This window comes from Jaculus jaculus, chromosome 17, assembly GCF_020740685.1.
Source record: "Jaculus jaculus isolate mJacJac1 chromosome 17, mJacJac1.mat.Y.cur, whole genome shotgun sequence".
NCBI lineage: Eukaryota > Metazoa > Chordata > Mammalia > Rodentia > Dipodidae > Jaculus > Jaculus jaculus.
In genome coordinates this window covers 64296229-64317869 of record NC_059118.1, presented here as the reverse complement: position 1 = coordinate 64317869, position 21641 = coordinate 64296229, and the positions used below count along the sequence as shown (strand labels likewise).

At 46.8% G+C, this 21641-nt stretch overlaps 1 protein-coding gene across 1 annotated transcript in view; it reads right to left on the bottom strand.

Moving 5' to 3' along the window:
* F13a1 (coagulation factor XIII A chain) overlaps positions 1-21641 on the bottom strand; it is a 171592-nt gene that overhangs the window by 18515 nt on the left and 131436 nt on the right. The window contains exons 11-13 of the mRNA XM_004666130.2: positions 16469-16622; positions 11274-11561; positions 4214-4374 (exon numbers count right to left, since the gene is read on the bottom strand). Coding sequence (XP_004666187.2) covers positions 4214-4374; positions 11274-11561; positions 16469-16622 — 603 coding nt within the window. The remainder of the gene's footprint in view (positions 1-4213; positions 4375-11273; positions 11562-16468; positions 16623-21641) is intronic.

Below are 21641 nucleotides of genomic sequence, written 5' to 3'. Positions count from 1 at the left end.
GAGCTCCCGGGAGGGCGCCAGCGCTCTGCGCTGTCGGGTTCTGCGCTCGCTGTGGCAGCCTCACTCACACCGTCCGCTACAAAGCTGCCGTCTACAGATCTAAGCCTTACTTCAAAATGGTCCAAAGCTGCTCTCCTCGGGGCTCCACTGCTCAGTCCTGGCTTCCAGCCTCTACTCCAGAAAAAGCCGTTTCTGGCTGCCCCCACTCCTACCGTGTACCTCACTGTGCCCTTGCCCAAGCTTTATTGCAGTTCCTGCAATGGACCCTCCACCCCTTCTCTAGGGGTTGAGCACCCATCCACGGAGGCTCACTTAGCCTCCTCGTCCTAAGTCTTGATGCTCCATTCAGGTTCCTGGGCTCACCCTCCCCTGAAATACGCCCACACTGGGGTTGAAGTGACACCTCCCCTGCCGGAGTCTCAGGCCGAGAGGAACACAGCCGAGTGGTTACCCGTGCCCTCGGAGAGAACTGGGCTAGCGGCTTCCACTGGGGTATGGACAGAGAGATTCCAGTAAGAGCAACTGACATATTGGTATATGTATTTATTGTAACCTGGGCATCAGAATTTGTGGCTCAGTCAGTACAAGAAGCCTATGGACAGTAACTACTGGGGGCACTCAGAACTCACCGGAGTGCTGGGAGTGAGTGAGTCAAGTGCTCTGTGCTGACTCCGACATCCCCATCATGTCATCCGAGGCCCAGGGAATATTGAAGAAGAGGAGGCTGAAGAAAAAATGTGAGAGCCACAGCATGGGGCATACTTTGGGCTACCTCCTTCTGGGCCTGAGACAGTCATTGCGTCATGGCCTCACAGTCGCCGTCATAACCTCCGCAGGACCCGCATGATGTCGAGCTCACAAACCTTGTAACATGGGTGACGATGTAACAAGGGCAGAAAGCCAGATATCAACATAGAAGAGGGAGTAGTGGGAGAGAAGAAGGGGTTCGGTGGAGGGTGATGGGCTGGGGGACCACAAGAAGGTAATAGGAGAGGACTGTGATCAAATTACATCGTGTTCATGTGTGATCACAGCTGCCTCACATTATACTCATGTATGCAGACTGTCAATAAAAAAAAAGTAAAAGAAAGTAAGCTTCTGGGTGAAATTCCCCATTGCCTTTACCATCCAGATAGGAAACAGAGCCCATGAGAGGTTCAGGGACTGTCCAGGGATGCAAAGGCATCACATTGAGAAAACAGCTTTGATCTCACGTGTTTGCTTCCAGGTCCTTTGATCACCACGCTTTGAGCACAAACTACCCTCTCTGGGTCTCTGTGAAGGGAAAGTTATGGTCGTGTCCCCTTGTGGGGTGGTAGGGAGTTTTACGTAAGACGCACAAGGAAGCGTTCAGCAATACCGTACTTTATGAGTCACAGCTGCCAATGCCTTGTTCCTCCTGCTGCCCATAGGCCGAGGACGGAGGGTCAGGTGACCCCCACCCCTACCCCTGCACAATAGTTCACCCACATCTGGAGACACTCATCTACCACAACTATGGAAGGTTTAAACTGCTACGAGCCCATTCCGGGTTCGAGGAGATGGAGAAAGGATTCTAGCATTTTCCTAGCATCCATGGACATATGTACTGAGGCATCCTGCCCCCACCCCCTCCCAGCCATTAAGGGTGGATATGGTAGTTTTATAGCACTTGGAACCCTCTTCATCTCTGAGCTGTCACATGCACTATCTCAACATAATGTTTTTGCGTTTTTTTAAAACTGTCTTTTCTCCTTCCCTCCACAATGCCTATTTCCTTGCTGTTTTCAGGCTCCCCAGCCCCGCCCCGCCCAGTCACAGGATGAAGAGGATGGCTCTGTAGTTCATGTGGCCAGCAGATGAAGTGTCCCAGGTCCCCAGTCCACTATGCAGTGTCTTCCAGAACCAGGGACCCTTATGGCCAGGTGACACCTGAGTGCTTTTAGGGTGTGTAGTACTGTCCCCAGGAAAACCTCTGCCCCATGTTTGGATTTAGATTCTCTTTGGGATTAAGGAAGCCCAAAGTTAAGGCTGTGTGGCCTCATGTCACCCTGTCCTGAATAGAGTCAGCACGGGACAGACACCAGGATTCCCTTCTCTCTCCCACCGTCAGTGGCCTTGACTCAAGATGAGCTCATTCCAGAAAGCACCCCCACTTTTTTCATGAAAACCATACCAACTCAAGCCCAATGAGCCCTGCCAAGCCAAACCAGCTTCTTTTCAAGTCCACCTTCCACATGTGCATTTGCAGATTTGTGGGATAAGATGTTTCTGATTCTGCCCTGGGGAGTTCAACTGCTCTTTACATAAGCCTAGAAGATGACTAACAAATAACCCTTCAAATTAATAATGCCCAAGAAGATCAAAGAGCTCTGTTTCCTCCACACTGAGACTTATTATCAGTGGTACAATTAAATTCTATTTTGTGTTGTGGCTCGAACACTTCACAGCTTGGAAAGGTTCTCCTGAGACCTGGGCAGGGGCAAGTCTTCATTTCATAATGAGGTGAGCGCTCAGGCCCTGCCTGTGGTGGGAAGGTTCAGGGCTGAGCTTAACCCAGGCAGCGGCAAACGCCTTCGCTGTGCAGTTGGGGAAGGCTTGCACGGCCTGACACAAGGCAGTGGGGACACTTGGCATGGCTCTTGCTGTCAGGGCCCCTGTGCCCCAAACCAGCGAGTCACGTCATGGATGGCAGCACCTCAGGGGCGACCCTGGTGCCTTTCCATGTTGGCCTTGGTTTCAGATCCCCCCTCAGTCGTATTTTGGCTCCTCGGCATGTTGTACAGTGCCATGATGGGTCCACGGGCAGCGACCAACAAAGAGCCAATGAGATGTGATGCCGTAGGCCTTCTAGAGGGGAGGGTCTGCCACGACGCTCCTCAACAGGTATAATATGTCCTCAGGTTTTGAGTAGCCTCGTTTTGGGGTGTTTTATGTGACATCCAGACAGGGCCAGACCATGTTGAAGCAGTGGGGTGAGCAAACCTTGAGCCCTGACTCTTGTACAAGTTATATAGCTTCTGTTTTCAGTTTTCTTATGTGTAAAGTGGAAATGTTAGTACTCCCTGCCTGGAGACTGCAGTGATGTGTGAGCGTGTGTGTGTGTGTGTGTGTGTGTGTGTGTGTGTGACATGCTTTGAGGGTAGCATCTAGAACCCAGTGAGAGCCCCAAGGACAGTGGTCACTATGATGCCATGCTATAGCCATTAGCTTTACTAGTGACTCAGAAGCTTCATAAGAAACCAGGTCCACTCTCTCCTGCCCATTGCTCTAATCTTTAGAGCCACTTTGATTTGATCATTTTAGGGGAAGGCAGCTAAGAAGGATCTAGGCCAGTCAGTCAGTCACTTCAGACACTAGGGAAGGTCTCTAAAGCCTGCACAAGGATAGCAGATGTCGCTCCCCATGGTTGTACTGCATGCCGAGGCTCCTGGTTAGAAGGAAGGCGTCTCAGGGATGGGGCTCACTAGAGATGCCACCAAAAACTGTGCTGTGCCTCTGGGAAGCAAGAGATACCGGCATCCATTTTTGCCTTTCATTCCCAGGCCTCTGAGCTTTCCCTTATAGGATCACTTGAGACGCTGGAGCAGAAACTCAGTGGGACCTGGAAAGGCACCACTGAAGCTGTGGTCCGAGTGGACAAAACAATGAAAGAAATCAGAAAAGTGTGCTTCTTGATGATGGACAGGAAGAGCAGGAAGGAACCTTCTGGAGGGTTGGGAAGCCAGTATATTTTCATCTGGCTGCTTCTTCTGATTGTGTCTGTACAGCTACTGACATCCAGCTGTACACTTCAGTTTGTACATCCAACTGCATACCGTCATGCCCCAGCGAGCGGCATTAACGTCTGAAATGCAGACAGGGTGATGCAGGCACTTCTCGTGCCTGACCCACTTTACTCTGGAGACACAAAATGTTCTGAGTCTCTGCATCTATTCCACATCTTTATCTTCCTCCACAAGTGTGTTTGTACCCACAGGTTATATTTATATCTGCAGTCACATCTATATATTTAAATAGGGAGAGAAGAGGAGTGATACATGTACGTGACTATATATAGGGTGGCTTGCTTCTTTCAAAGAACAGGAGGATCCTGGCTCCATTATGTTTTTGGAGCAGGGAAAACACACACACACACACACACACACACACACACACACACACACACACAGCCAGGTGTCTAACTCGCCACCTTGCCTTTCTCTCTTGTGTAAGATGAAACACCAAGACTGACCTTGATGATGACCTTGGGGATGGTCAGCACTGTGGACTTCTGCCTGGCCAGGATGTCCCCAGACTCACTGATGCGTGCCGTGACGAAGAAGTGAAGGAAGGCCTGCTCTAGCAGCTGGCTCATGTACTCGCCCGCTCTGACCAGCACCTCCTTCTTCTTGACTGGTGGGAGGAAAAACGAACAGACATCAAGACTCGAGACAGACCTGATTTCTTCCCTGTTCCCCCTTCCTTCCCACGTCAGCCCATCAGCCACCAGGATCCCAGCAAAGGCCTGTAGCACAAGGAGCCAAGAGTTAGTCAGGGACAAGCATGCCTGCTTCTTGGGTGAAGCAAGAACATGCTGGAAGTTTAATAGTTAGTGATACCTTATGACAGAAAACAAAAAGACACATTGAACTTTCCAAACATCACTTATGCTACTGTAAAATAAAGTAAAATAAAATAAAATAAAATAAAATAAAATAATAAAATAAAGATAAGGATGTTAAAAATGGAAGACCAAGGAGTTTTGACTGTGGCTGTTTTCATATGGCTGAGGCAAGATGGCAGAGGATGAGCTCAGAAGTGCAAGGCCACACAGGGCTTTCAGTTTGCAATTTGGAAGACCTTCATGGCACTCCTGCAAGCTTCAGGGGCTGGGTCTCCCCTCCATCACCAGCCGCCGTGCACAGACTCCACCAATACCCCCACACTGAACCGCTCCACCATCTCACTCCTGCCCCATGCCTGGCTTGCCAAAGGTTTCTCCTTCTCGTGGGAATCCCATGGCTGGCAGCATAAGCAGATCTCACCAAGCATAGTTCCAGACGTGAGTGGAAGGTGGCTGCAGACAAGCAAGCCCCAGGTCTTAGGGAGAGCCATGACACGTGCAGGCCCCAGGCAAGGGCGGCCTGGCTTTGCCTGTCACTCTGGGAGTGGTGTGACAACTCCCTGGTCTTTGAGATCAGGAGCCCAGCAAAGGCCTCTGCTTAAGCAACCTTCCCGTGGGAGTCCCTTCATAGACGTGGAGATTATGGCTGCCCATAGCTCTTGAACCAAAGGTTCTCTGGGCTTGTTTTGACATCCCAATCCCTGAAGAATTCTGAAATCCTGCCACATTGGATCCCACCCCAGACCAGTGAAGCCAGTCTTGGAGACAGGGGCCCAGGAATCAGTATTGCTTCGTTTTGTGTTCCCTGAGGATTGGTCTCAGGGCCTCACACATGCTAAGCTCAACTATACCCTTTGGCTGTAAACCCAACCCAACGGTGCACCCTAAGGGCCACCATTACAGGCTGCAGAGATGGCTTAGCAGTTAAGGTGCTTGCCTGCTAAGCTTAAGGACCCAGGTTCAATTCCCCAGGGCCCAGGTAAGGCAGATGCACAAGTGCTGCATGTGTCTGGAGTTTGTTTGCAGTGGTTAGAGACCCTGGCTCACCCATTTTCTCAATCTCTCTCACTCTTAAATAAATGAATAAATAAAAAGTTTTAAGCACCACTCCACAGCCGGAAGTCCCTAAGAATGCAAGGGCGCAAAGCCTGGGTCTAGGGTAAAGCGCGGTCCTTTCTTCTCAGGTTAGAGCTGCAGGTTCTCTGATGACACAGCTCAGATCAGAGCCCAGGTGAGACACATTCTCAACCCTGGCTAGGTTATCTTGACCCTCGACCTTGTCTTAACCTTGGCCCCTGGACACTGCCTTTCTTTATTTTTAAAGTTTTCTCTTAATTTTATTATTTATTTGAGAGAGACAGAGAGGGGAGAGAGGGGGGGGGAGGGAGAGAATGGGCATGCCAGGGCCTCTAGCCACTGCAAACGAACTCCAGATGCATGCGCCCCCTTGTGCATCTGGCTAATGTGGGTCCTGGGGAATCGAGCCTCGAACCAGGGTCCTTAGGCTTCACAGGCAAGTGCTTAACTGCTAAGCCATCTCTCCAGCCCCCTTTCTTTTTTAAAATATATTTTATTTATTTATTTGAGAGAGAACCGGGGTCCTTAGGCTTCACAGGCAAGTGCTTAACTGCTAAGCCATCTCTCCAGCCCCCTTTCTTTTTTAAAATATATTTTATTTATTTATTTGAGAGAGAGATAGAAAGAATGGGCATGCCATGGCCTCCAGTCACTGCAAATGAACTCCAGATGCATGTGCCCCTTGTGCAACTGGCTTAGGTGGGTCCTGGGGAATCAAACCGGGGTCCTTTGGTTTTGCAGGCAAATGCCTTAACCGCTAAGCCATCTGTCCAGCCCTGAATCCTGCCCTTCTGAATCATCTTTGGACCTGGATCTGAACTGCTTCCTCTGCATCTCCCAGTGATGAGCTATTCAGACCAGGGAGATTCTAAAAGCCCCTACCCCACTGAATATGACCTCAAGTGAGCAATCGCTTTTAACACCCACACCTGGGTGGATGGAGAGTGGCCACGCCAGTCCTCGAAGACCATACATTTCATCCCTGCCTGCCTCATGCAGTAGTAATAAAATGGCTTTTCTTTGGTCTTTTGAGGGGAAAGTGTTTGACCACTAGGTTTTCTGAGGCCAGTGACGTATGTCTCTCTTCTATGTGCAGAGGCTCTCCTCACCCTTTCTCACCTCAGGACTCATTTCTTCTCAGAGGTAGACCAATTCCTCATCATGACACTAAGGAAGTGGGGTGTTCATCAGAGCCCAAGAGAGCCTGCTCCTGAAATAGTCCGTTATGTAAGGATGTGCTTTGCCACTGCACAAGAAGTTGTTCTAGATGAAGTTTATTAAACGCGGCAAGAGAAGGAGGCATAGGATTTCACTGTACGAGCGCGGAGCTGGGCGGCTGCCAACATCATTTACGGTATCTGGGGAAAGCCAAGGGAGACACAGGCTGCAGCTGCCTCATCTCTTCCCAAAAGCAAATAACACTAAATATAGTCAAGTGGCAATCACAGCACCTTTGAAAGTCCTGGGCGGTTTAAGTTATTCAAATCTCCCAAGCTGACTGTAAGCCCACACATCCCCTTTAATCACCAACCTGAAAAGTCTGTCTCTCATTCCACTTAGAAAACTTTCTTTGCGACAGAGATACCTAAGAATGCTTGATCAAGGTCTGGAAGAATATGGATTTTTTTTTGCAAAATACTGAGACATTTCAGATTGCAGTGTGCACTTTACTGCATACAATCAATGCTGCCCACCTGCATTCATTCACAAGTTAACATCGGAAGAATGAGCTTCAAATTCCCTTTAAGTTATCTAGGCCAAGCCCTGAGGAGGTCTGAGTGGGCAGTGCTAGAGGTTTGCTCAGTTATCTTTACAAGAATGACTCAGGAGTTGTGCCATTTTAGTCCTTAACTTGTGGGAGCTAACACTTTTGGAAGAAGGGCTTTTCTGGGCTTGCAGTCGAGGGTCTGCAGTCAACTGTGGTGTCAGGAGCTTGAGATGGCTGGCGACCTTGCATTCAGAAAGCAGAGCTGTGAACTCATTAACTAACTGAGAGAATGGGGAAGGTCCACAGATGGGATGTTTGTGAGATAGGAAAGGGGCTGGTGTTTAATTTCCTGTCTGGGGACATGTGCTAGCCTCCAGGCAAAGGAATTGACCCATTTAGGGTGCAAGTTTACACTCACTGGCTCCTTGTCCTTTCCTGAGTGGGACCTGGGTTCTGTTATCATCATTCCTCTAGCTGCTGTGTATGATCCTGAACATATCAGCTCAGCCTGTTTCCCACACTGTTGGAAGGTAATGTGTACTGAGAACCTATCATGTCAAAGCATTTCTAGGCTATTGTCTCATAGATGCTCCGCTCACATGCATATCCCACCCTGCAATGCTCAGGTGGGCTCTACCTGCAGAACATGCCCGGGCCTAGTTCTCATCACCTCCGTGACCACCGCCACCGTCTCTCCCCTGAGCAACGGGTAAAGCCTCCTAGCCGGTCTCTCCCCTGAGCAGCGGGTAAAGCTTCCTAGCCGGTCTCTGAGCTTCAGGTCAGCTTCCTCTGGAGTCTCTTTTCAGCATAGCAACCATTGTGACCTTTGAAAAATCTGGGGTAAGCCGTGCTCACAACCCTCCACAGGCCCTCAGAGCTCAGTGGAAATTAAGTGAAGTTCACACAGGGCTATCTTTTTTTCTTTTTTTTTTAAATTTTTTTGTTATTGAGTTACCTCCAGAATTTTAAAAAATTTTTAATTTTTATTAACATTTTCCATGATTATAAAAAAAATCCCATGGTAATTCTCTCCCTCCCCCCCAACACTTTCTCCTTTGAAATTCCATTCTCCATCATATAGCTCCCCATCTCAATCATTGTACTTACATATATACAATATCAACCCTCCTCCCTTCCTTTCTCTTCCCTTTATGTCTCCTTTTTAACTTACTGGCCTCTGCTTCTAAGTATTTTCCTTCTCATGCAGAAGCCCAGTCATCTATAGCTAGGATCCACATATGAGAGAGAACATCTGGCGCTTGGTTTTCTGGGCCTGGGTTACCTCATTTAGTATAATCCTTTCCAGAGCGATAGACAGAGAAAGAGGCAGAAAGAGAGAGAGAATGGGCACGCCAGGGTTTCCAGCCACTGTAAATGAACTCCAGGCACCTGCACCCCCTTGTGCATCTGGCTAACGTGGGTCCTGGGGAACCAAGCCTCGAACCAGGGTCTTAGGCTTCACAGGCAAGCGCTTAACCGCTAAGCCCTCTCCCCAGCCCCAGGGCTGACTTTCTTTGTGAACCGTGCCTTCTCCACTTTCCCCTGGTCACCCTTGCTCCTGCTTGAATCTGTTTTGTTGTTGTAACAAAATATCCAAAGTTCTGTGATTTATAAAGAAAAGAGGGTTAACTGGCTCATAGTCTTGGTGCCTCCAGATCCAAACAGCACGGTGCTCCCTTTCTGGCTACATGGCACCTTGCAGCATTAGCGGGAAGGGAGCCCGAGTGTGCCCGAGGGGCCGAGCTTGCATCAAGGCCTTGCTTCCGAACAACCTGGTCTCTCAGGACTCGAACCACTCCATAGGACCAGTATCAGCTTCGGAGGTCAGGGCCCCCGTGGCTTAATTGCCTCTCACCAGCCTCCGCCTTTTAAAGGTTTCACAATGTCCCACGGTCAACGCACCGAGGGACAAGCTGCTGGCACCTACGTTTAGTGAGCAAATGGTATTCAAGCCTGGCTCCGCGGCTCCCATGGAGCACGTCAGACCTGCGCCAGGACCTTTGCTCCATGGTTTCTTCACTGGCTGCCCTCTCTGTCTCTGGTCCATGTTACCCCATCAGGGAGGATTTTTCACGTGGCCACCATCCCCCGTATCTCCCGCCCCCGCCTTTACCTGCTCCATGCGCACCTAGTGCACATGACCGACCTACACGCTCTTGCGCTTGGGCGTCCTGTCTGCTTCTTCCACCCGACCAGGCGCTCCAGCGGGCGGGAGCCCATGGCTCTGGCACACAGCCGCGCTCTCGGGGATGCCCTAACAGTCCTGCGGTGGGGTGGCATTGTCCCCATCCGCTGATGGAACACGCGGCGCGGGCTCTGCCTCCCCACCTCTGCTGACTACTGCTTTGTCTGTGCGAAGCCTGCCTCCTGCCCCTTGGGATTAAGAAATGCATTAAATCTTCTAGCTTCCAAAGAAATGCCACGGTGATTTCTTAACTGTTAGCAATATTGCTGAAGCTAGGGGTATTTGTTTTCTTCGAGTTCTAACTTCTTGGAATTAGAATATTCAGGAATCATTTTTTAAAATTTTTTCGAGGAATACCTCTTAGGAGCTCCCGGGGCTCAGACAGCCAAGGAAGGTAGTGAACTTGAGATCAACTGAGACACGTGACTTGGTCATGGAGGGCAGGGCTCATTAATCTTGCCTGCCTCTGCTTTTTGCAAATTATGATTTCCATGTCTTCCCCCCATTTTCTTCTCTTTTTCTGTGCCACACACCAGGCCAGCAGAGGTCCGGTGGCCTACCTTGTCAGATATTTTCCAATCTTCTCTACCTCAACCTGCTGTCTAATTCCTTTCTTCCTGTGGGGTCTGTGAGGGGCAGTCTTGTGGTCTGAACCCCGATGTTGATGCCACTCTGCTTAAGGGATTCTGAAATCTCGCAGTGATGAAAATTCTCAGAAAGAAGTGTGTGCAAGGGAGGAGGAAGGACAAGACAGAACCCCACGGGAGATGGCAAAGTGCAGAGCCTTTCAAGGTTCCTGCACGGCACATTCTCTGACCCCGACCTGGTCTCTCAGTGCTAATCCCTGGACATCAGGCTGATCAATGTTAGGAAACATTCTGGGCTGCAGATATGGCTTAGTGGAGAATGCTTGCCTAGAATGCATAAGAGCCTGGATCTCATCTCCAACATGCGAAAACAATTAAAGCAGAATTGGGGTGAGGGAGAGGGGATTAAACAAATAACCTTTCAAATAAAAAAACTCAATAAAAACATGTGCATGGTGATTTCAGATCTCAAATGCAGATTCTGATCTGGGAGGTGTGGGGAAGGTCTGGGTTTTACACTTCTGGTTGGCTCTGGGGATGCCGGTATTGCTGGCTCACTGACCTCACTCTAAGAAGCATGCGGCACACGGACCCCATTCTGGGAAAGATGCTGATGCTGGTGCGCGAATCACACTCTGAGAAGCAACGAGCGAGTTATATCCGATTCTCAGGACCACTGGGCTCTAGGCTTTGAAGGATTTGGTGTTTACCTCTATGCACGAGACATTAAGATAAAAGGATCAGTGGACTGGAGAGATGGCTTAGCTGTTAAGGCGCTTGCCTGCAAAGCCAAAGGACCCAGGATCAATTCCCCAGTACCCACTTAAAACCAGATGCACAAGTTGGCACATGTTCCTAGAGTTTGTTTGCAGTGGCTGGGGCCCTGATGTGCCTGTTCTCTCCCTCTCTCCCCTTCTTTCTCTATCTACCTTCCTTTCTCTCTCTCTCTCTCATATGTACATATATTAAAAGATAGAAGATTTTTCTAGAGTTTGCCCTGTGTAGTTTGTGGTCCCAAACTCTGGTGAGAACCTGAACTTTGACAGAAAGTTAGGGTGGGTGTTGCCACTGACTGAGACAGAAACTGATAACAAGCCTCAGAGAGCCCCCCCCCATAATTTGTTAGCTTACAGGACAAGGGCTCCAGGGTCACGTTGAATGCCTCCCTCTTGAACTCTTCCTTGGAGACCCCAGTGTAGAAGGTGATGTTGCCTGACAGATAGGCCAAGATGGTGTAATGGTTGGTGCTACTGTTCTGGAAGGTGATGGTGACCGTGAAGTCTTTTCCCAGCACAGCGTTTTCCACTTCAAAGTTCATGTCCACGTCAGACCTCGATTTGACAATGCCTTCTGTGTTGAGGGCCTTCTTGGCTCCATACATCAGGGCCGTTTCAAGGGCCAGCCTCTCTTCTTCTTGGCCTAGGAGAGATCCACAGAAAATGACAGAGAGAATAAGTCAGTGCTGATCACGGAGACCCTGACTTTATGAACTCCCTCTGTTACCCTTACTGCTGGCTTCTGTAAGTTCCTCAAGGTCCGTGGGAGGGAAAGTGGGGAGCTGGAGGCTAGGGGAGGGGGCAGATGAAATTGCTTCTGCTATGATAAATTTTGCAAAATGGTGTTCTCAAGTAGGCAGAATCCCTTCCACTCTTTCCCCAGGCTGCCAGGTTACTGGGCAACTGTGCCAGTTCTGTCTGGAAAGAGGGCTACTAAGGAGCCATCATTTTAGAGTTTAGCAAGCACAACTGTCAAAAGATGTAACCCTTCTCTAACCAGCAGAAGTTAAAGTATTTAACTTAGTCACAGCCCCAAACCGTGCAACTGTGCTTCACCCAGGACATGGGCTTTTTGTGAGCTATTAAACCTTCTCTGCCTAAAAGCTCCAAGGTCAGACTTCTGCAGGCGTCCTGAGTGATCTAGAACCTTCTCAATGTCTACAGACTTCCTAAAACAAGCAGGGTTCTAGGATAGAGGGTGAGGGAGGAAAGCCTCAAAGTATCCGTGGCCACAAGATCTCCTAGGCTCTCCTGACACTGAGCATGGGCTTTTAAGGGACATCTGAAAGGCAAATTCTCCTTATTCTAATGCAGTTTAAGGCTTTAGGGCTGTTTGAGGAAAGTGTCTTGTAAAGAGTTTCTGAGGTAAGCCGGGTGAGGTGGCACATGCCTTGAATCCCAGCACCTGGGAGGCAGAGGTAGGAGGATCACCATGAGTTTGAGGCCACTGTGAGACTACAGGGTGAATTTCAGGTCCGCCTGGGCTAGAGTGAAACCCTACCTAGAAAAACAAAAACAAACAAACAAAAAAGGGAAGAGTTTCGGAGGAAGCAGTGGTAGAGATGAGACAGGGTGAGATACAGAAAGGCTTTGCTCTTGGGCAAGAAAAGACAAAGCCAGATATGACTGCCCAAGCTTGTATTTCTAGCATCCAAGCTAAGGCAGAAAGATGGTGAGTTCAAGGTCAGCCTGGGCCTGTCTCACAAAAACAAAATTGCTCAGTGGGTAAAATGCTTGGTGTTTAAGTACGAGAACCTGAGTTCGGATCCTCAGCAACCACATGAAAGTCAGCTGTGGCAGTCGGATGGGCACCTGCACTGGAAGTAGAGACAAGCTTTCCCTGGCGCTTGCTGGCTTGCTAGTCTCACTGAACCAACCAAACGGCTTGAAGAGTGATTGAGGAAGCAATGCAATGTTGACCTCTGGCCTTCACACACACACACACACACACACACGCACGCACGCACACACGCACGCACACACACACCCGTAAGCACATATGAACATGAACACACATACATATACATACCAGACATACAAATACAAGCAAAAATATTGGGCTGGAATATTGTTTACCTGTCTAGCATAAACCAGGTCCTGGGCTCCATCTTGAACACTTTAAAGACAGAGTGAAAAGAAGAAGGAGGTGGTGAAGGAGAAGGAGGATGAGGACAAGAAAAAGAGGTATGGAAGAAGAAGAGAAGAAGGAAAAGAAGGAGGAAAAAGAGAAGAGGAAGAGAAAAAGGAAGGAGAAGGAGGAGAAGGAGAAGAAAAAGCTGTAAGTAGGTAAGGGAGCCAGGCTTGTGAAGGGCTTGTGTTCAGACATCCACAAGCTGTGCCCAGCAGAAGTTAAAGTATTTAACTTAGGGACAGAAGGAGGTGGACATTTCCTTTTGCATTTTAAATATCTTTGCATATGTCTGCATTTCTGGTGGAGACCAGAGAATGAATGGGAAAGGAACAAAACGGAAGGCGCATATTAGCAGATTTTCATCATGGCTGGCTGGCAGGCAAGGAAGAACCCAAGTTGGGCACTTAGGTAGGGAATACAAGTCGAGTAAAGGTTCTATTAAAATCTCTGTTTAACACAGGAGGCAACTGACAGCTGATGGGAGAGAGAAAACAGAAACAGGAGATGAAAATATAAGTGAGAGTAGGAGTCACTGGTGGGAAACGAGGAGATACATGAACAAAGGCAGGCGTATTGCCACCGTGTGTTTTGAGCATTCTGGTTTTCAAAGTTTTAACAAGATCTTTCTTAATCTTATGTTCTGGAGGAAAATGTTAAAATTGACACTGAGCTTTAATTGAAGTGAAAAATAATCTTTTCACAATAGAATTATTTATAATAGTAATAGTTAATTCCTAAATAATCAGCTTTTCTATGTTTTCATGTATTTTCTGTTTTCACCAGCATTGGTGGACTGAGAGAAGTTATATGAGAGATGCACTGTGAGAATCAGGGTGGCAAACATGCAACCACAAATATATATATATACTTCTGGCCCTTTACAATGCAGACGTCCATAGTGGATCACTCTCCCCACCATATTTGGATAGAGTCCCTCTGTCTTTAAAATAACACTTCATTTAACAACAACCAAACAAACAAAACAAAAAAAGGGTGGGGGTTGGAGAGATGGCTCAGCAGTTAAAAGCACTTGCTTGCAAACCCTAATGACTTCAGTTCAATTCCCCAGTACCCATGTAAATCCAGATGCACAGGGTGGCTCCTGTGTTTGGAGTTTGTTTGCAGTGGCAGGAGGCTTTGGCATGCCCATACTCATTCTTCCTGTCTGTCTCTTTTTTTTCTATCTCAAATAATAATAAAATTATTAAAAAAAAATAGAACTCCATTGGGTAATTTGCAAAGTCAAAATGTGAAATGCTGTCCTTGGCTAGGAGACCACTATCTATCTCTTTTGTTAGAAAATATTTTACTAATTTGTTTGAGAGAGAGAGAAAGGCAGGGGGTGGAGGAAGGGAAGGGGTTTGGAGAATGGGCACGCCAGGGCCTCTAGCCACTGCAAATGGTCTCCAGACACATGTGCACCTTGTGTATCTGGCTTTATGTAGGTACTAGGGAATTGAACCTGGGTCCTTTGGCTTTGCTTATAAGTGCCTTAACCACTAAAACAATCTCTCCAGCCCAGTCCCCTGGTCTTTTAAATATTTTATTTACTTATTTGAGAGAGAGAGAGAGAGAGAGAGAGATTTGCCAGTTCCTGTTTATTCTTCCAACTCAGGGTGGTGCTGGGAATTGAACCCCTTCTCTGTCACTGATTTTAGGAGGGCCAATTCAATGTACTGGTGTAACAGATCCCCATTTCTGGGCCAGTCAAGCCATGAAATGGGACAAAATGAGTTGCTCTTTCAATCCTGCTCAGATAGTGATGTTTAAATTCAGACACAGGTCTAAGACCTGAGTGTTGTGAGCACTACAATGACCTCTCTGTCCCAAGCCTGGCTGGGAGTCCTTTTCTGTCCCTGGGGCCTCTGACCACTTAATTCCCACCTAACATGGCAAGAGCTGGATTCTGCTTTCCTGCACAGGTAGGTGAAAATCAGGGCCCTGTGTGTCCCCACCCAATGCAGCACTGGGAATTGGAATGTTTAAGAGCAAGTGTTGAGAGGCAGCATGTATAGATGAGAGTGCAGCAGACAGGTTCCCCCACATTTTCTATGGAGTTTCCCTTTTTCTTTTCTAAGTCTTTTTGTTTATAACTGTACAATAAGAGGGCATTGCATGTTTATTTTGTTGGGTTTATTTATTTTTAACTTCCCTTTTAGGAAAAAGTAAAAAAGACAGAGAAAGAAAAACACCAATCTCGTTATGCGTCAGTGTTGTGCTATGCATAACTAAGCAAGGAGAATGAACCATTTCAAAATTTAGTAAAAATTCACTAGTTTAGATGACAAAAATCTTGAATTTCTAAAACTGCACACTGTTCTCTATTCAAGCTCTTTTCTTTATGATGCAAATTGAGTTTGTAAATAAGAGAAAGAGGCTGTCTAAAACATTTAAAACAAATCCTGCACTTCAGGAATGCCAATGAATATTTAGGTATATGCTAATTTCTCATCATTTTTATCCATTCACTAAAGTAAATGCCTCTCTTTAGAACCTCTAGAGGTGAGTCATTTGCAAATTATCTTCTACCTTTCCTCTCAAGACTGCAAACATCATCATCTCCTTACTGGCTCTGGTCCTGGGAAGCTTCCTCTCCAGGCATTCTGCACTAGATATGACATTATAGCCTGCAGGACCTTAAACCTCCACACTTCCTGTCGTTGGCTATGGTCCCGAACTGCCTGGAAACCCCTGTCCTGCGCTCTTTAAGTGAGGTCTCTTCCAGAGGTCACTTTCTTGGGATATCCCTCTCTGTCCATCCCCACAACCTTTGGTAGAATGACCCTATCTGTTGGCTGTGTCCTGCTCCCTGTCAGGACAGTGGAGACACTCAGTATTGACTGGGATGGAATTGAGCTCAATAGCTCTGTTTGAAACATGCTATACAAGTTAACAAAACCCCATTGCAGCATTATTATATTATTGAAACTGGCCTTCAACTTCATTGGCCTAAATTAGTGAGATTGCACTAGGCTGCTAATTCTGTTATCTACATCAGGAGGTTTCCATGACAATTAAATGGAGCAATGCATTAAAAACAATTTGTAAAATGCTTAACAAATGTGCAGTAGTTATTTAAAGCTTTGTTATTGGACTAAAATCATATTGTTCAGACAAGGTTTTCTAATAGGATTATTTAAGATTCTTGCAAGCAGGAGTATATGCTATGGTCTGCTCAAATAGCTACAGTTCTCAACCAAGTTACTAAACAAGCCATGTGAAGGGGAACTGTGCTGAAAGTAAGCAAGCAAACACAATAATGGAAAATTGTGGCTGTCTTGCTCAGGAGACTTGATGCTTTATTCCCTTGTTATCCAATGCTGTAAATGCCAAGGCATTCTCTGGAACACATTTCAGCTTGACAGTGAATGAGTACTAAATAGAATTAGGGAACAATTTACTTAGTTGTAGTAAATTACCTTCCTGGAATTTGTAAGTGTCTGTAATATCTTGTATGCCATCTCCCCCAATTTGTTTGGTCACAATTAATTTCCCAATGTGGGTGGAATCCACAGCTTCTACCACGTGAGTGCCATCCTTCTTGGCTGTAATGTAAACAAGATCACTGTTGACCTGCAAACAGGAGAAGAGAGTGTTAGCTATTCTAAGAAGTCCTTGTTTGCTAAATGCCACACTACTCACAATCAATAAACATGTAACCATCCCCATGCTCATCAGTGGGGGAGAGGATAGAGCAAGTGTGGTATATTTACACAATTATCCACATATAAGGGAAATCAGCCAGCCATAAACACCATGAAATCCTGTCATTTATAGCAGTGTGGTTAGAACTACAGGGCATTTTATGTTCTGTGAAACAAGCTAGACACAGAGAGACAAATGCCACATGGTCTCACTCATTTGTGGAAATTAAAAAGTTGATCTTGTTGTGCACAAGGGGGCGCACGCGTCTGGAGTTCGTTTGCAGAGGCTGGAAGCCCTGGCGTGCCCATTCTCTCTCTCTCTCCCTGTCTTTCTCTCTGTGTCTGTCACTCTCAAATAAATAAATAAATAAATTAATTAATTAAAAAAAAAACATTGATCTTGTTGAAGAAAAGAATGGAACAGCATCACTGGAGAGAGGGAGAGGATGGGGAAGGGGTGGGAAAAGCTCAATTTCAGGCATCAAAACCCAGGTAGAGTAGAGAATTGTCTTGTGAATTTTCTACAGTTCAGTAGGGCAACTATTGTTCAAAAAAATCCATGATGCGTGTTAAGATGTCTAGACAAGAAGAGTATAAAATTCCCATCACATAAAAATGACTGAAGAGGGCTGAAGAGAGCATAATGATTAACGTACTTGCCTGTGAAGCCTAAGGACTTAGGTTTAGTTCTCCAGTACCCATGTAAGCCAGATGCACAAGGTGGCGCATGCATCTGGAGTTTGTTTGTAATGGCTGGAGTCCCTGGTACACCCATTCTCTGTCTTAAATAAATAAATAAATAAATAAATAAATAAATAAATAAATACTTTTTAAAAATGACTGAAGAGATGAAACTGTTTATCACATGTCATATACATAGATTTGATTGTGGCCTCTAGCCACTGCAAACAAACTCCAGATGCATGCACCATTTTGTGCATCTGGCTTCCATGGGTTCTGGGAGAATTGAACCTGGGTTGTTAGGCTCTATAGGCAAGTGGCTTATCTTAACCACTGAGCCATCTCTCCAGCCCTATGTCTCAATTAAAAAAAACAAAGAAGCTAGTTGTGGTGGCACACGCCTTTAGTCCCAGCCCTCAGGAGGCAGAGGTAAGAGGATCACTATGAGTTTGAGGCCAGTCGGGACTACAGAGTGAATTCCAGGTCAGCCTGGGCTGCTATGAGGCCCTACAACAAAAAACTCAAACAAAACAAACCAATAAAAAAGCAAATAAAAACTTCTTGTATCCCAAGTCTTTAGCTTTTCATGATACAGTCACCTAGGGAACTCTGGAGTTGACTTGTTCTTTTCACCAACAGCCAAACTCCTTTAGAACATATTCCCAAGTGGGGAATCTGCCTTTGGCCAATTATCAGTGTTGTAAAGGAAGAATATCTGGGGCTAGAACTACCAGTTGTCTAAGCAGCGACCATTTCCTCGCAGTAAATATTACTCCTTCTGGGAGATTTGGAATCATCATGTCTTCCTATACTCCTTTTCTGTCTTGAATTTTATTATTTATTTTCAAGAAGAAAGAGAGAGAGAATGGGCATGCCAGTGCCTCCTGCCACTGCAAACTCCAGATGTAAGTGCCACTCTGCACATCTGAGTCCATGTGGGTACTGGAGAATTGAACCTGGGCCATTAGGTTTTGCAAGAAAATGCCTTTAAGTTCTGAGCCATCTCTCTAGCCCCTAGACTGCTTTTAAACTAGTCTTGGGAAAGGAAGTCATCTAGGCATTCCTGGAAAGAATTTTCTCCTTTACAGAAGGAGAGCAGGACATGGGAGAGTTCGTCCTTCCATTTCTGGCTCTTCGTGGGGCATGAAATGCCCTCTGAGCAGCTGTGTACCCAAGGACAGTGAAGAAGAGCTTGCTCAACAACGAGAAGTTGGCAGGGAGGAGAGAGAAGGCTTCCAGGCTTGACGTGTGATGCAGCAGAACCAACCTTGGATTTCTTAGGTGAGGAAAAGAGCCCCCTGGCTGTTTCGATCACATCAATTGTGTTATTTGCAGGCAGAATTGTCTTCACTGAAATATATGATTAGATTATCCTGGAATTCAGACAATTTTCTTGTGGGTTAGCAACTAAAATAAGCTATTTGTGGGTTAGAGAGATGGCTTTGTTGTTGAGGCACTTGCCTGCAAAGCCTAAAGACCCATGTTCAACTCTACAGATCCCTTGTAAGCCAGATGCACAAAGGTGAGGCAAGCGCAAGGTTGCACATGCCCACTAGGTGACGCAAGTGTCTGACATTCAGTTGCAGTGGCTGAGGCCCTGGCGTGCCAATTCATTCTTACTCTGTCTCTCACTTGCTCTTGGTGTCTCTGAATAATGGTGGTGGTGATGATGATGATGATGATGATGATGATGATGATGATGATGATAATAATAAGCTCTTTGTGGGCCTGAGATGATACTGGCTGAATTGAGTTCTCTTCCAAAACTCTGATTCCTCATTCTGCTTTCTGGAGACAATGCCTGATTATTAGAGACTCAGGTAAGAAACATGAAAGCTCTGACAGTCACTGCTGTATTTACCATGTTTTCCAGTTCCTCTCCCAGCCTTAATCCCTCCTGGCTAAGTGCAGTAAGAACACCTCTTCCTCCCAGGATGACTGGTAGCATTCGTGGAAATAAATGTATGGGAACTACTTACAGTGTCTGGCAGAGAGCTCACACTCAGCAAATGCTATCAATAATTATGTATTATTTAATAGCATTCTCAGTTCTGTTCAAAGTGCTGGAACCTGCATGATGAACAAAATAGATCCAGTCCCTAGATTAGATGTTCACACACTAGCAGAGAGAGTCTAAAATCTCCCTGGGAACTGGAAAACAAGTGGATGTCTGATGAAGTCAGTCTTGGCTGGGGCTCCAAAACTATGATATTATTTATTTATTTATTTATTTATTTATTTATTTATTTATTTATTTATTTAAGAGAAAGAGGTAGAAAGAGAGAGAGAGAGAGAAAGAGAGAGAATGGGCGAGCCAGGGCCTCTAGCCACTGCAAACAAGCTCCAGATGCATGTGCCCCCTTGTGCTTCTGGCTTACAAGGGTCCTGGGGAATTGAACTGGGGTCGTTTGGATTTGCAGGCAAATGCCTTTGCTGCTAAACAGTCAAATGCCTTTACTGCTAAGCCATCTTCTCCAGCCCCAACCATAATATTTTTAAGGAAGTCTCAGATTATTCTAATCAACACTCAGGCATGAGTACCCTGAATTAAAAACCAAGGTGCCCTGAACACAGGATAACTCCAGGACTCTTTGCAGGTATGTGGATGAAGTGGGGTGTCTTGTGAAAGCTCTTTATTTAAGGCTAATTTGTTTTTCTTCTTTCAAGCAGAACAGAGTCTCAGTGACTACTAGTCCAATTTCTATGCCCATAGGCGCCGTGGTCACATGGAAATGGGCATCCAGATGTGAAATCTTGTGCTCTCTTCACAGCATGGCACATTTGCCTCTTGTCAGACACAGCTCTTTCTCTTCCTGTGTAGTCTGTGCTTGGGCCCTGGGGGCTCAGTGAAGGTGGGCTGAGCCTTCAGCAGGTCAGAGGGGGCTCTAGGAACTTCTGCTGGTTCCCAGAGAACACGCATGCTCATGCTTGGTGCGCAGACTCCTTGTTCTTCACTACTGGGGAAGAACAATCTGTATGGTCAGGACCCAAGGGCAAGGTAGCTTTGGTTCATGCAGTTGAGCCTCACTGTACACTCCCCACTCGTTCTGTAAAGACAGCTGTACTGTGAACTCCACAGAGAAAGTGTGGCTTTCCCTGGATTGCTTCCAGGCCATGGATGCCCACTGAACCAGGGATGTCCTTGCACAACCATGGAACACCTATTCCTGCTTGCTTATTCAGCCCATGTGCGGGAGAGAGGGCCTGCCCTGTGGGGCACATTCATGCCTTGTCTCCCTCAGAACTTGTGGCACAGATGCTCCTGGAGCCCAACAAGCTGTTCTTATCAGCATGCTCTGCACCAGCTCTTGCTTGCTTGATTCATCCATCTGTCCACCTGTCTGTCCATCTTTCTGTTTGTCCATCCACCCACACACCCATCCACTAGATCTTTATTGGTTGCTACTGCGCTAAATCTTGCCATGAGCGGGGAGAGCGCGGGAAACCCAGCAGTCACAGAACTTCTACTCTAGGTGCTGTGTGCAGGGTTAGGGTTAAGGTTTCCTTGAGGACACATCAGGGACATGAAGCAGCAGAGAGGGGACAGGACGTGCAAATGATTGTTCCTCGAGAGGAAGCGAGGGTAACAAGAGAATAAAGAGTGTATGTACAACTTCGGACACAAGGTATCCCCTTTTGTGGTGTGTTTCTGTAAGAGGAAGAAGATCAGCAGACTCTAGGAGATGATCAAGGGATGGAGCGGGATGGAGGAGATTAGGAGCCAGACAGCACAGAATTTATGAAGATTCGTGTGCAATTTAATATGGTGATAGGAATCCCTGGGATGTTCTGGGGCATGGGTGCAACATGTTTTAATTTATACTTAAAGGAACAGTTCAGGCTTGTTCGTGGAGAACAGACAGAAGGTTGAGAGGGAACAGGGGGAAAAGTTAGGAGGCTCCTGTGCAGAGCTCAGGAGGTAATGCTGGGGACTGTGGGTGGGATTGGAGCCCAGATACCTTTGGGGGTATTTCTGGCATCGTATGAGTGGGAGGTAAAGAAGACAAGCCAAAATAATGCTTGAATATGGTATTATTTTTGATGAATATCTGAACTGTTTTAGTTCTGAAAACGAGATGTTTAAAAATGAGCTTCATCTACTATGGAGAAGCAAGCTAGATTTGAATGAAGAAGGCTCTTCAGTATCTGCATAGGTTGGACATGAAAAACTGGTGACCCAGGGCCAGGGGAGGCAGAGCTCTGGGAACTATGGGTGTGTGGGGGGGAAGGTGGGGAGGTTGTCACTGTGGACCTGAGGAGCTAGTCA